The 14,687-nt window shown below is 46.8% G+C and overlaps 1 protein-coding gene across 1 annotated transcript; it reads left to right on the top strand.

Moving 5' to 3' along the window:
• The first annotated feature begins 35 nt into the window (after window positions 1-35).
• LOC308072627 (coagulation factor IX-like) lies at window positions 36-14,558 on the top strand. Its single transcript, XM_080409793.1, has 8 exons — window positions 36-2,654; window positions 4,461-4,621; window positions 5,529-5,553; window positions 5,680-5,793; window positions 7,021-7,155; window positions 8,289-8,902; window positions 10,039-10,156; window positions 11,197-14,558. Exons 1-8 carry the CDS (start codon window positions 2,576-2,578, stop codon window positions 11,772-11,774), a joined length of 1,824 nt encoding a protein of 607 aa, XP_080265919.1. The 5' UTR covers window positions 36-2,575; the 3' UTR covers window positions 11,775-14,558.
• The last annotated feature ends 129 nt before the right edge of the window (window positions 14,559-14,687 follow it).

The following is a 14,687-nucleotide window of genomic DNA, read 5'->3' as shown; positions in this document are numbered from 1 at the left end:
GTTACTTGGTTGTTTTTCTTTTTTACATTGGTTAGTTTCCAGGTTATGTTGTTTATTTGTAGCATGGCTCTACCTAGACCTTACAGGCAAGAAATGATAACCAGTTCAGCTGAGAGGCAGTACGGCATTGCAGAAAATAAGGTAGTTGGTGGTCAGACGACTCAATCTGTGCAAAATGACGGAATTGGTTGGGGTGGGGGGCAGGAGGGGACAGAGAAAAGTGTTTTATCAGTCACCGTAGTGATACAGTTCTGTCATTTCTGCTTTACTCTTAACGTATTATCCACAGTAGCTGTTTTGGTTTGCTCTGAACTTGGACAATTCTTCTTCAACACCGTGAAATTTTAATACCATCCCTGCATCCACTCATCGCACCTTGCTCCAGCGCTCACAGATGAAGTTGATCCAGCAGGTCACTACAACTACTCCCTATTTTCTATTCTTTGCACACTCAATGCCTGATTTTAACACCACTACCACCACCCCAACCTTTCTTAAAAGTCAGCAGGCATTCTGTGTTTTATTCTGGTTATTAAGGTCTAATTAGCAAGCTAAGCAAACACTTGTTCATTCCTATTCTAGTGAATGCAGTCAGCTGTGGGCTATATTAGCATTGCTAATACTTCCTGATAAATGTGTGTGTATGTCTGCTGTATCTGTATGCATGTGTGTATATCAGTAAATAAATTAGAGATAGATAGCACCAGTAAGTTCATAGGAAGCATTAATAGTCAAAATGAAGTTTAATATCACAATTTATACTTGTTTTTATTCTTAGCACTTAAGCCTGCTAAACAGAATTAATCTTGTAGAAAAAAGCCCACTAACCCTGCCATAGTGATGCATGTTTCCAGCATCTCAATCAGGATTTGGACCCATTTTTGGATCAGTGAAGAACTTCAGTCTGCTCTTGCGATGAGATTGTTAAATGGAAAACACCTCCGGTACAACAAAATCATATTAGGATTTGTAAGAAATTTCATATGGTGTCAACAGAGAGGTGTAATACCTCTTAAACGTGTGGACTTAGTCTTGCTGACTTACAGGCTGCTTACCTGCTTATTAAGCAAGCGCTGAGGTTAATTCAGGCGTTGCAGACGCAGCAGGGTAAGGGCTCCGTGTTGGGGGTGAGCTAAGACTGACAAGTACTGTCAGCTCGCTCTGTGTCGCCCGCTGTCGCTGCTCTTTTTCTCTTTTGTTCCCCCCTGCCCTCCTTTTTTCTTTGGGACTGGATTTAAGGAGCAAGGAATGTGAAAGAACACCACTTTGGACAGCAGCCTTCCAACCAGGGCCTGCCCCAAGGATACGTGCTTCTGAAACGGCTGGCATTGCTGGTCGTTGAATTCCCAGGAAAAAACACTGTTGTGTTTCAAAGCCAGTAAAACATGGGTCTAATTAAAGGCAGAAATCATAATGTCAGTGCACAGCTGTGACTGCTGCAGGGCACTGTCTGCCTTCCCGCAGGTGGCTGCGGTGAGTCCTCCTGCACAGCCACAGCTCTGCACATTTCAACTGACGTTTGCAGAGCAGCTCGTGAATTTTGCCAATTGGTTGGTCTTACCAACTGAAAGATGATGGAGTGTCAGAAATCTTCTCTTAAACATTCCAGATTTTCCTGACAATTTGTCACAAAGAAGTGGCTATTACTGTTGGAAGATGTTTTTAAGGAATTTTTTTTTTTTTTAAATGCACACGTGTGTGTATATGTGTGGAAACAGACACATGATTTTTATTCCTCTTTTGGATTTCACGTGTTTCATAGAATCCAGAAGGTTGTCTTTCCTCTGTCAATATTTGTGACTGGTTAATGATCAACCCCTTGACCTCATGGCTGTTCCTGGGGTACATCCAAACCTCTCAAACCTAAAAAAATACAAGAAAAAAGTGAGTATTAGTGCATGGTTCCGTGTAAAGTGAACACATTCTGCATCCTGTGTTTTTTGGAAAAATTATACAGGTAGCAAAGAGGTATGTGCTGTCGGATCCTGGTAAAATATTTAGCCTGGGAAGGTAATATGAAGAAATACAGATTTCTGCCTTTTAACCATTACTGCCAGGTAAGCGGTGGATGTTCCCCAGTAGGGTTTGCGCGATGGTCTTACTTGACAAGACCCTCAGTGACTGCACAGCGGCTGCTCTGTTACCCGTGCGCAGCTCAGCGCCCAGCCTGGGATCCTGTGCGCCCCGAGGCTGCTGCTGGGACTGGCTCCTGCTCAGCCAGGGCCGGATCCACGCCTCCCAGGGTCACCACAGCTTTTTATATTATTTCTATGGGCTTCGGGTCAGACCTGCACTGCGTGCTGCAGCAGGTTGCGCTCTGCAGGTTGCCTTGCAGACGGGATCCCTGCTGCAGCGTGCGGCACCCCTGTGGCTTGGGCAAACGGCTGACATCAGAGCAAAATGAACCAGGTGGAATTTGCTTTCTTAGCCCCTTCTGTCGCCGTCTTGCTTCTACTTCTTCGTCATTTTTGCAGACTAATTCACCTTTGGCTCTGTGGCAATATACCCATTACATCCTTCTTTTCCCTCGGAAAGGAAGCAGCGGGAGGTCAGAGCGTTCCGGGTGCTCGCTGACATGGAGAGCAATTCCTCACTCCTGATGTTTCTCCTACTGATGTGCTCCATCAGCAGCAGCTGTCCATTTCCATATTCAGGTAGGTACTTCTGAATTACAGCTTTAACTTAATTGTCTTATTGTGGCAATCTTGGTATTTAAACTGAGACCATGTTCCTCTCCTGAAGACAAAGTCCTGTGGGTTCAAGAAGCAGTTCTGGAAATGCACGAGAAAAAAAATGGAATATTCATATATGGTTTTCCAAGAGAAATCAGCCCTTCTTAGCTTTCAGCTTAGACCCTGTCCTGTTGAAAAGTATTCTGCTTGTGACACTGAACCCAAAACTTGAATTATTTTTGTATGGCAAAGTTTTCCAATTTGGGAAGCTAAAATTAGGCTCTTTGAACATGTGTTCTCAGGCCTCATGTTGATTTTTCTACAACAACTATGCAAGGTTTGGAAATGGCTTCCAAGAGCTTTAGAACAGGCAGGAGCTCGGGAATCACTGTGGCTGTCCTTGCAGGGGAGGAAGAGCAGAAATAGAAGTGGTACCTGCAAACCAGAGGGCTTTGCAGCAGGCGTACGTTTGCAACCCCTGTGCGGGGTACCTACTCACAATCGGTAAATCCTTTAAAGGTGACCCCAGAACTCAAGGGGTGGTGAAGGGCTGTGTCACTGATGAAGTGAAAGGCATTTTCCCTGTTACCAGGCAGCAAGATCTGTCCAAAGATTTTCTCAGCCAAGCGTTGTTCTTCTACTCTGTGGGCTCCTTCTAACTGCCTAGAAATGAAGCAGTTTGGTATTATTCTAGATTTTCAGTCATCGCTAATGGACACTGATCCTGCAACTGCAAAGAAATGTGTGTCTTTATGGTCCATCTCCAGAACTGGATTCTTTGTCAGAGGGTTTTGACTTGTGTAGGACACTGAGTCATGGTTAGGGAGAGAGAGCAGTGGGTAAGTCAGCTGCTGTGTGAAGTTCAGTGAGCTTTGCCAGGATTACGCACCGAGCTTTCTTCTTAGGATGCTTCTTGGCAGCAGGTTTCCAATCTGTCAGATGGCTTTTGGATATAGGGCCAGGCTTCTGCAGATTGAACACAACGGCAAAGCCCTTCATCTTCTCTGAACAGCGATGGCACGTGGTATCAGCACATCCAGGAGGGCTGAGCGGGCCCTCATTTTCCTTGGGAGCATCCTGGCTGGAAAGCCCTGGGAGCACAGTGCTTCAGCTGGAGGTGCCAGAGCAAAGACTTGCTGTGGCGCAGCAAGGGGGTGTGTGGGGAGGACCCTCCTGCCACATCCCTTCTGGCCACTCCTCCCCTCATTTACTGGCAGCAATAGCTTTTAAGACATTGCGGGAGGAGGGGAAATAGCTTAGCGAAGCAAAGTTGAGATGAGCTAAACATAAGTACAGAACTGACACTTTATATATGTCTTCCAGTGACGGAGCAGTGCCTGTCCTGTTGTGGACCTGGGAAGCACTGGGTCTCCATCACTGAGTATCTGACTAAGCTGGCACCAAATACAAACCAAACCCCTCTCACCTTGCTTTCCACATGCACACACGGCCAGGCAGCTAACAGCTGGGGATCGGGGTGGTTAGGCAGAAAAATACCACCCGCTTCCAAAGAAACAGCTGCAGTACTCTGGAATAAAAATTAATTGCTGCACTAACCTGAAAGTCTTGGTAGTGGGGCTTTTGATCCACTAACAGAAAGCTTAAATTACTGGTGTCTTTTGTTGGAACATAGACTAATTTTATTTTCCTTTGGGCTGTTTACATAGATTCTCGCTGCCCTTCTTTATATTGTTTGCTCAACTGAAAGAATGCGTGGCTGTGACTGGAACGATGCCCCTTTGTTGTCTTCCAGTATCAACGTTCCTTTTTTTTGTTTGTTTTCTCTAGTGTTTTTGAGAAAAGACGAAGCACACGAGGTGCTGAAAGTCCATAAACGTGCTAACTATTTTCTGGAAGAGATTCGTCCAGGGAACTTGGAGAGAGAATGCAGTGAGGAAAAGTGTTCGTTTGAGGAGGCTAAGGAGATCTTCCATTCGCAGGAGAAAACGGTGAGACGCTTTATTTTGGGAAAAGTAGAGGAAATTAATGGTGAGCTAGTGTGGCTCTGACGTGTGCCTATGGGTTCTGCAGCTGTAGTCAGGATGGGTCACTCACAGCACCTGTGAGATTTCGCTTTCTGACCAGGTGCTCAGTTCATTATGTAAACGTTAAACACAATTCCTTAAAAGTATCCAAACCCTATTTCTCAGAGAGCCTCAATCCAGCAACATGGTGCTGACATTTTCAGAGGCCACTTGCTTGATCAGACCCCTCCAAATGCAGAGGGGGAGCACATGGTTCCCAGGGCTCAACAGTGTCCCCCCGGGGAAGCAGGGCCCTGGGCATCCCCCGGGAGGCACGTGGGCATCCCCCAGGGAGGCAGGGCCGCGGGCATCCCCCGGGGAGGCAGGGCCGTGGGCGTCCCCCCGGGCACCCTGTGCAGAGGCAGGAGCCTGAGCTGCCCTGTTGAACAGAGGTGCCCAAGTTCTCCTGTACCCAGCCAGCGCTGCTGAGGCAACGTCTTCCTTAGCAGGTGGAGCAGCGCGGTAGAAATGGCTCTTTGCAGTGAAGCAGCTGGTGCTGAGGACTGTTGGCACTGACACGGGGTGGCGTGGGGCGGGGGTGTCACTTGAAGCTCCTAGGCTGATGCCACAGACCTTTTCCTGGCTGGAGCATTTATGGATCTAAGCTTTCAGACTAATTTTTGTCCCACCAACATCCAGTTTCTGTGCTCTGTGGCTGGTCTCTGACCCAAGGGAAACCAAGCTGCTGCGTGGTGATCAGATCTGCTCACACAATCCTAATCAAAGTGTTCATTTACATGCGCTGTTAAAAAAAAAAAAAAAGTTTTCTATCTTCAGTACCCAATATGGCCACTGATTGACTGTTTCCTTCATTTGTGATTTCTTCTTGCAGATGGAGTTTTGGTTTAATTACAAAGGTAGGTAAAAAAGAAATTTTTTAAAAAGGCATTTCTTGTGTCCCTTCTGGGTACGAAGTGTGGCAGTTCAAAGCCAGGCTTCTCTGAACTCCTGCTGTTACACTGTGCCTTGTTTCTTCTTCCTAGGTTTAAATCCGTGTAGCACAAACCCCTGTAACAATGGTGGAGTCTGCAAAATAAGACACTACAATTACTTCTGCATCTGCCCCCCAAAATTTGGAGGAGACAACTGTGAAAGAGGTGAGTACGGGAGCAGACACACCGACATCCCTGTCAGGGGAGGATTAAGGCTGGAATTTGCTCCTCTGATACTTGAGTGGAACCTCTGCACAGGCTTCTCGCTGAGGTTGTGGGTGGTGACCTCACCTGTCTGGTACAGAACTGGCCAGTTGTTTAAGATTCTTATATTAGATCAGTCCTTGCATTAAAAAACTTCTTGCGTGGTGCGCTGGGGCACGGCCACCCTGGGGAGGGGACCCAGGTGTGAGCGCGGTGCTGCAGTGGGGCAGGGAGGGCAGCACCACCCCCTGCCATGCAGAAGCTGAGTTGTGGGTTCCTGCACTCAGCTGTGCAAATCCTGAGGGAGACACCTGGCAGCCTCCCATCCCCCCCACCCCGGAAAGGATGGGGTCACTCCAGGGTGATAACAAGTCTCCTGCACTGCGGATTTTGTGTGGTGAGGTCCTGTTCTCTTTTTAATTTTGTTGAGTAAATGCATCAAACAAATTAACCAGAGCTTTGAGCAAACCAAAAAATCAATTGTATTTATGTTGTAATATATGAATGATGAAAGATTAATTAGAAAAGCTGCCTAATTCTTACCAGATTTTTGGTCCTCTGAAGTACCGTATCCAGTTTGCAAGTGACTGGGGTGTGAAATTACAGCAAAAGTCAAACTGACACGGCAACTGTGAATCATAAGTATTTTTTTTTCCCCAAGCGCTTTTGTCAATCTTTTCTTTTTACATTGAAGCAATTAAACATGATTTTTTTTGTTTCTTTGTTTGTTAATATAACAACGATATAAAAACTTCAGTCAATTCCTAGCAGACTTGGCCCCTGCCAGAATGCCTGGTACTTTATACCTGTTGTGATAGAAAAGGTGTGCAGACGGATGAAAAATGGATGCATTTTGGGGTGTTTGCTCTTCCAGGCATTTTCTTGTCCCTGCTCTCCGGGCAGAAAGGCCTGGAGCCCAGCTGTGGCCTCAAGGCAAAGCTGGCAAAGAAGAACATGGTAGAACCACGACAGACACAGGCAACGTGGTTGCTTTGCTGCAAATTTGCGTGGTTTTCTGGAACTGGAAGAGGTGGTTCCTTCTGTTTCCCTGCAAGATTTCAGCAGATTTTTTTCCCTCCTTTCTTCCATATAGTAAAGCTAGAATAACAACAGCGCTGGAAGCTGTGCGCTGTGCCGCGGCCGGCGCATGGCAATAACCATGTTCTTCCCTGTGCATTCCCATCCCAGAGAAGCTGGAATGCTGGTACAAGAACGGAGGGTGCTGGCAGTACTGCAGGGAGAGCAGCAGCGCCTTGCAGGTGGCGTGTTCCTGCGCCAAGGATTACACCCTGCACGAGGACGGGAAGAGATGCACGCAGGCAGGTAAAGCACAGTCCGCTCGGCTCTGGCTCGGGGGAAGAGCACGTTCGCAGGCACCAACTTCCTCGTCACTGGCTGCAGAAGAGCTACGCAGGCTGTAGCTACTGCGGCTTGCACTTCGTGTATGAAAACGATCCTTTTCTATTATTATTATAATTAATTATTACTTCTACTACTACTACTGTATTATATTATCATCATCATAATTACCATTATTAAATATATAATATATATTGTACATAATGTATAATATATAAGAATACATAAATATAATAAAAATAAAATATATAATGAATAAATAATAATACTACAACAACTATGTTTATAAAATAAATATAGAATAAATGATAATATTACAACGATATATTTAACTTATATATTTTATATATAATGCTTTTAAAATATTTTTTTATATTTCTATTTTTTAAAATATTTTTATAAATGTATATATTTTTCTATATAATGCATATGAATGTATGTGATATATATTATATATTTTTTATTATAATATATTTAACAACAATAATGATGATAATAATAATGAAAATGATGATGATGATGATAATAATTAATAATAATGGGGTTTTCTTATTCTTATTTATAACGTTTTGTTTATATGGGTTTGAAATGTTAAGGTCGTTCTTCCAGGCAGTGTGTCCCTGCCCAGTGCCCCTGTCAGCCCGCGCTGGGTGAAGGAGCAGCCCGCGGGGCGGTTCCTGCAAACAGCAGCCCGGGCTTAGGTCAGCCGAGCCGAGTTACGAAGCTGAACCGCAGCGCTGGCAGGCGAGGGGACAGGACGGGCATCTTTAGAATTGTGTGTTACGGCCCCATCACAAGGGAGCGCTGGGTGCGGGCCCCCTCCTGAAGGCAGCACACTGGGCAGTGCTGGGAGCCCCTGGGCTCCGGGAGCCACCAGCCATGGCGGGTGCCTGTGGCTCCGAACAGGCCCGGCCGCGCCGTGTCCCTCACAATCAGCTCTGCGCGCCTGGGTCAGGGGGTGGCCAAGGTGGAGCCTGACACGGGGGTGTCAAGAGTTTTCCTGGGCTCTTACGGGAGGTTCTCTTGGACTTTTGTGTTGGAGTCTGATACCGTGCGCCCTGAACTCCAGTCCTTGTTTCTGTGTTTCCTCCATCCAGCACCGTTTCCGTGTGGCCTGATCAAAGCCAGGCAGGCTCTGGAGTCGCGGCTGGGGCAGAACAGGCTCCCGAGGGGACTGGGCGAGCACGGGGGTGACACGGCCAAGTGGAATGAGAGCAGAGAGGGCACAGTTAGGCAAACGGAGCTGGTACAAAGTGCTTTTGGGGAAAATGAGACCTTAAAGGATGCCTTTGGGCAGAGCATGCACATGGAGGGTGATGCTGGACAAACTGAGGCCGCAGGAGATGTTTCCAGCTGGAACAAGACACTGGTGGACCCTGTGACCCAGAAGTGGCCGGGGGACAGTGCTGCTGGGCAGGAGGGGGGTGTCCCCGAGCACCCCGGGGCAGCGGAGGTGACCAGTGAGCCCCAGGGCCCTGCCTGGCAGAGCACGGCCGCGGCAAGGCAGGGAGAAATGGTGGAAGATGCTGCTGGGCGGAACAGAATGGGGAGTGCCCGCAGCGTGCCCAGTGGGCTCAGCCAAAGCAGCCACGGGGGAAACGTTTCAGACAGGCCTCAGCACGTCCAGCTGACCGTCAGCTCCACTCCAGAGCACCAGGACGCCAGGGTGACGGGAGGAACTCTTTGTCAGCGTGGACATTGCCCCTGGCAGGTAATACTTTTCCTCCAGTCTGGCCATAAATACCACACCTAAATGCTTGCTTTATCGTCACCGGTTCCAGCTGGAGCAGAGATCATCAAGCCATTATAAAGGGTTTTTTTCAGGTCTAGAGCAATCCAGCCACGTGTAGCTGCTGCAGGTCTTTTTGATGATGCGTATCTTACGTGCCCCATTTATCATCCCTTCCCCAGCCTCCGTGGATGTGCTTTCCAGATCTCAGCGTAACACTTTCTCTCTTAACTACATCGATCCGATCTTCTCCTTCTCTGTTAGTCAGGTTCCTTGTTTCTGAGTGTTCTTGGTGAAAGCTGTGCTTCTGGCTCCTTTTGGAAGGGCTGGTGGTATTTTTCACAGAAATTTTCTGTGACCAAGTGAGACCCTTCCTTAGGACTGGCGGGCTCTTCATACGTGGTACCATAAGGAAGATAAACCTGAGAGGGCTCAAGTGGAAGGGCGAGTGGCATGTGGCAAGTAGGGGAGTCTCCCTGAAGCATTTATTTCTACTCTCTTTTGGGTTGTTTACTCATGGGTTTAGGCTTTTTGTTCTGTGTCTCCTTACCTTATTGTCTCTGTTTTATCAGTGTGCTGTTCTTGTTTACGGGCTTGTGCACAGAAAGTCAACAGACTGAGCTAAAAAACCTCAAGATATGTCAGTCTGTTTTATTGCTGTCACAGAAAAAATTTATCCCATTCCACACATCAGGATGTATTTTACAGGTGGAAAAAGGGTAGGCTGAACGTGTAGACCAGCACTGCACTCTTCTTTTTTAACCAAAGTGCCAGAGAAACACACCTTGTGTTACTCTTCTTCCCCACCCCCAAAAAATTTGTTAAGCCACATGAAAAATCACCATTGTATTTGTTTCCTTGGAAGAATGCCGGTTACCGTAGTTCTCAGCCTATTTGATTTTGTCAAGCTTAATTCAACATAATTCTCTGCTCCAGTGTCACAGATGTGCAATCATTTTGTTACTGTTTTAACATCTTTGCTTGGTGCACTGTAGCTGTTACTGCCAGAAATGTTATTTTCAAGATCCAGAGCCTGCAACCAACCAACGAGAAACTGCCAGCACGCATCCATACCTTCCACAACGCAGGGCACACTTTCTTCCTCGTTTTTCATACAGGTTTTGATCCGGAATAGTAAAGATACTGGCTTCTGTGGAGGGAGTTTAATCAGCAGTCGCTGGGTGGTCACTGCTGCTCACTGCCTGGATCTCGTCAGGCCCCACCACGTGACCGTAGGTGAGTATAAGTTGTATGTTGTTTATACATACATATATATGTAATCTATATGTATGATATAGGTATCATATCATACATATGATACCTTAAATCTCTTATAAATCTCTTGCTTAACATGCGCTTTGCGTTGTACATGAACACAATAAGGTGTGGCTGAGAAAGAGCCAGACACGGCTGGCCTGACTCAGGTTGACAGAACGCTGAATTTTCTTTGCAGCACGTTAAGTGCGAAGCGGCTCCAGCTGTACCCTGTGGTTTCAGGGAACCCGGGAGCCCAAGGCACATATTTACCTTTTTCTGTTGCCCATTTTGGCAAACTCATTGTGCGTGGAGACCACCGGGCACACCTCAGGGTACACCTCCAAAGGAAGGATGCCCGTGGGTCACGGTCTGCTCTCAAGCTGGTTTTGTTTTTTAATCAGCCTTGAGTTCCCTGCTGTGCTGCCTGCAAGTGCCTCAGAGCAGAAAGTCCCCCTCCCTCGTCCTGTGCCAGAGCACCGGCAACCACAGCAGGAACTGGAGCCCCTTGCAGCAGGAATGCTGCAATAAACACAGTCACGCACAAGGCTTCGTGCTTGAAACCTCCAGAAAAAGAGACATGCTAGAGGAGCAGATGGGGTACAGCACTAGGTAACAGGCAGGAAACAATTCTTCAGCCTTATCCATGACGGCATCTTAATGCTCATCTCCTGTTCCTGAGGGGCAGACCACCACATCCCATGGAAGCAGTTGACAAACTGCTTGAAATGCAGTGGTTACTAAAAGGCATTGACATTATTTATGGTACAGTCCTTATCGCGGAAGCCATAGTCTCTGTAAGTATCTATTCACCCAGTCAACAGCTTTGGTTTGCCCCTAAAGGGCACACCGGCAGGCTCGGTGTGCAGGATCGCACCTGCAGCTTAAGAGATTGTTGTTACAGAGCATCGTTTATTTGTTTGGGTTGCGTCAATTCACTGTCCCTCCTGCGTGACGGGAACAGAAACAGCCTTCTAGGCTGCCTCTGGTCTGCTTAACACGTTAACTTGTCATGACTGCAGGAGACTTTGACAAATACCGAAGAGAATTCAAAGAGCAGAAGATTGGTGTGGAACGGAGCTGGACGCATCCACATTACGATTCAAACGACTACAACAGCGACATCGCCTTGTTGTACTTGAGCAGCGAGGTTGTTTTTAACGAGTATGTAATTCCCATCTGCCTTCCAAGCCCCAGCCTGGCCACCCTGCTCTCTGAAGAAGGAAGGATAGGGACGGTAAGCGGGTGGGGTGTCACTCACACCAGAGGCTCGACTCTGCGCTTCCTCATGAAAGTCCAGCTGCCCATCGTGAACATGGAGACCTGCCAGCGGTCAACAGACAGGCTCGTCACCGACAACATGTTCTGCGCAGGTTACCACATGGCCGGTGCAGATGCCTGCAAAGGGGACAGCGGTGGCCCCTTCACGGTGCCTTACCACAACACCTGGTTTCTCCTGGGCATTGTAAGCTGGGGCGAGGGCTGTGCTGAAAGAGGAAAATACGGTGTATACACCAGGGTATCCAACTACATCCCATGGATTAAAGAGGTTGTTGAAAGTGTAGCAGATTCAGAAAACCTTTCCATTAACTTTTTGTAATACCACCTTTTAAACCATGAATAATTCTAATAGTGTACCAGTCTAAGACACTGTGCAGTTCCTGTCCTTAATGGTGTCAAATCAAGATTATCTTCAAATAAATGAGTTTTTTTTACCATAAATGATTAAATTGTTCATTCAAGTGTTACTGAGTAAAGTATTTGTGTATAATAAAGAGCTATTCTGCAAATAACAGAGACAGCTACAACTTTTCTTAATGTAAATTCCTACCAGGTTTAGTTTTAGAGAAAAAAACCCAACCTTTCCATTTCTTGAGCCTATCATCCCAAAACCCAGGAACTAAAGCTGTGTGAAATAGCTGCTTAGAAAAGGGAGAGCATTTCTGACAGCGTTCTGTCCTCTAGTTATGGAAAGCCACGCTGAACACAGCCCCTGGGCATTGAAGGTCTGTCACTGAGCACAGCTGTTACTTCAAGTACAATTCACTTTACTAAAATGCAAATGTTTTCTGATAAAAAAAGCCCCAATGTCCATATGGAATTGTGTATTACACAAAGTGCACTGGAAAAACTGCCTGAGCGGGTATCCACCCTGCTGCAGCTGGAGAAGCACATAAGGACTATAAGGGAGAATTCTGAAAGACAAATAATTATTGGGGGGGTGAGGAGGGGCTGGCCCCTGCGCCTTGGGACAGCCCCACTGCCGGCACAACTCAGCCCCAGCAGCTGGAAAGGAAAGGCCTGGAGATGGGCTACGCGCTCCCACCCCAACCCACAGAAGTGGAACTGCAAAACACAGAGCTGCGGAAGGAGCAAACACCACAACTGCTCATTTTTCACGCTTAAGAGAGAACCCCTTTTTCTTTACTCTGAAGACATCACCACCACCACCCCACCATGTACACAACTTACCTCTCCCAGTTTGTGATGAAAACCAGTAATTCAGACAGGAAACACCTGTGAACACACTTGATGGGGAAAAAGCCAACACACTACCAGAAACAACTTTTCTATCATCCCAGAAGGAAGATCCATCGCATGTACGTAGCCATCCCTCCAAGAAGGTGACTTCCCACACATCATAAGCAGCTTCCCACACAACTGCTCAATGCCAAAAATACAAACAAAATAAAATACCGGTGGGCCAGACTAGTATCCCCCAAGCCATTACCCCTCCTGAGTACCTTTCTCTGACTGCTCACCTTTCTCTGCTGCAATGAATAGGTACCACCTTTGTGACCCATGGCAAATGTTTTGATTTTGTGACCTTTCTTACAATTCGCTATGATGCTTTCATTTAAAAAAATGAAACATTTAAAAAAAAACAATTCAGCACACATTCAGGAGTGGTTTTCTTCCTCAGCTTTGTTCAAAGTCCTGTAAAAGTCCATTAACACAATTCCCTGAGAACATGTAGTGTGCACTATTAATTTTGATGGCAAGAAACTGTCTTAGGCCTGCACAAGACCACCAGGGTCAGTACTTGTAAGGAAACATGTTTTTGGATTTAAAAGTAGCCCAGAGTCTCCCATGACTGACTGCAGTACCAAACTACGGAAGTTAGAAGTGGGGGGAAAATACCCATCCTAACCCTCAGCCCTTCAGGGCCAAAGGAACATGGGTAGGAACAGCTTTACACTGGTGGTTCACTTATTTTTCACAGTCGCACCTGCCAATACAGCAGTAAGGAATTCCCTTGTCTTTCAATAAATTCTTGATTAAAAATGGGAGGAAAAAAACCCCAAAATCCTTGGAAATCTCAGCATGCTAAAACCCCACACCTGAGGTTGGTTACTGTGCGATAAGCCTACCTGGCAAGAGTAGGTGAAGTCCTAGTAGCAGAATTCCCTTGGCAGGCACCATCCAGCACAGGCAGCCTCCTTCATTTTTTGCTTCAGGCTTGTGCCCAGCACACAGCTTTACCGAGTCCCCAGCAGTCTCACAGGAGCATGTTTAAAATGTGACCATCCATGTACTTAACAGGCTCTCCATTATCAATGCCAGCAGATGCCGGAGGTACTTAGCGCCTCTAAGCCAGCCAACACGCAGATCCCTACCCCGAATTCCCAGAATTACAGAGCACATACGACAGCAAAGGGGCTGCGCTCCTCTGGAACGGAGGTGGGTTTCTTACTGAAATCCCGACTGCCAGTTACCCACACAAGGAGCATTCTCTTCTTGTAGGCAAGCTCAGCAGACGGAAGCATTTTCAGAGGTAGAGGTAAAGCAGCAGCAGCACACAACGTCGCTCCGCTGTCTGTCTGTAGCACCAGGGACACAGAACTCGCTAGTGGGCTACGCAGCAACACACCTTTGAGCTACCTAAATACCAAAGTCGAACGAAAGAAGAAAACTGACGTGGCTTTCAACTCTACAAAATGAAGTCACAGCGTTATCAAGCCCAGCAGCAAAGGCTCCACACAGCTAATCCAAGAGCTGCATAAAGCACCCAAAAAAGAAGTGTCCGGCGACCTGACATTCAGTCTCCTGCGGCAGTCTCACTAACCTCCATTCCAAAGTCTGGCTTACGTTCAAAATAATCTATTTGTCAAACATCACCGAAGAGCCCATCAGCTGCAGCCCTTCGCTCTCCCATCGCAGTCACTGCTGAAGGCTTTGCTGTTCGTGCGGAGGATCAAGACAGTGAAATGTTGGTGCCCGTCTCGGGGCAAGCATTTTAGCCGGAAGACGCTGGAATTTTTAGTGGTCAGTCTGGTGGTCTTCTCTTGAACTTTACATTGTGTTTCATGAAAAATGAAATCCTTTGAGTGGAAGATGGTCAGTATTTCTAATCAAAACCAATACATATACATCTCCAAAGACAGAACAACTGATTAATAAAGCACTGGATAAAGAGGAAATGGCCAATGGTAAACAGAAAATCATCAATTAGCAGCTCTTCCACATACCAGGTGGTCTGCACATACATTCTCTTGAGGAATCAACAGACAGC

This window comes from Falco punctatus (assembly GCF_963210335.1).
Source record: "Falco punctatus genome assembly, chromosome: 13".
Classification (NCBI taxonomy): Eukaryota; Metazoa; Chordata; class Aves; order Falconiformes; family Falconidae; genus Falco; species Falco punctatus.
Note: the sequence above shows the minus strand (reverse complement) of the source record. Positions and strands in the feature narration are given on the sequence as shown.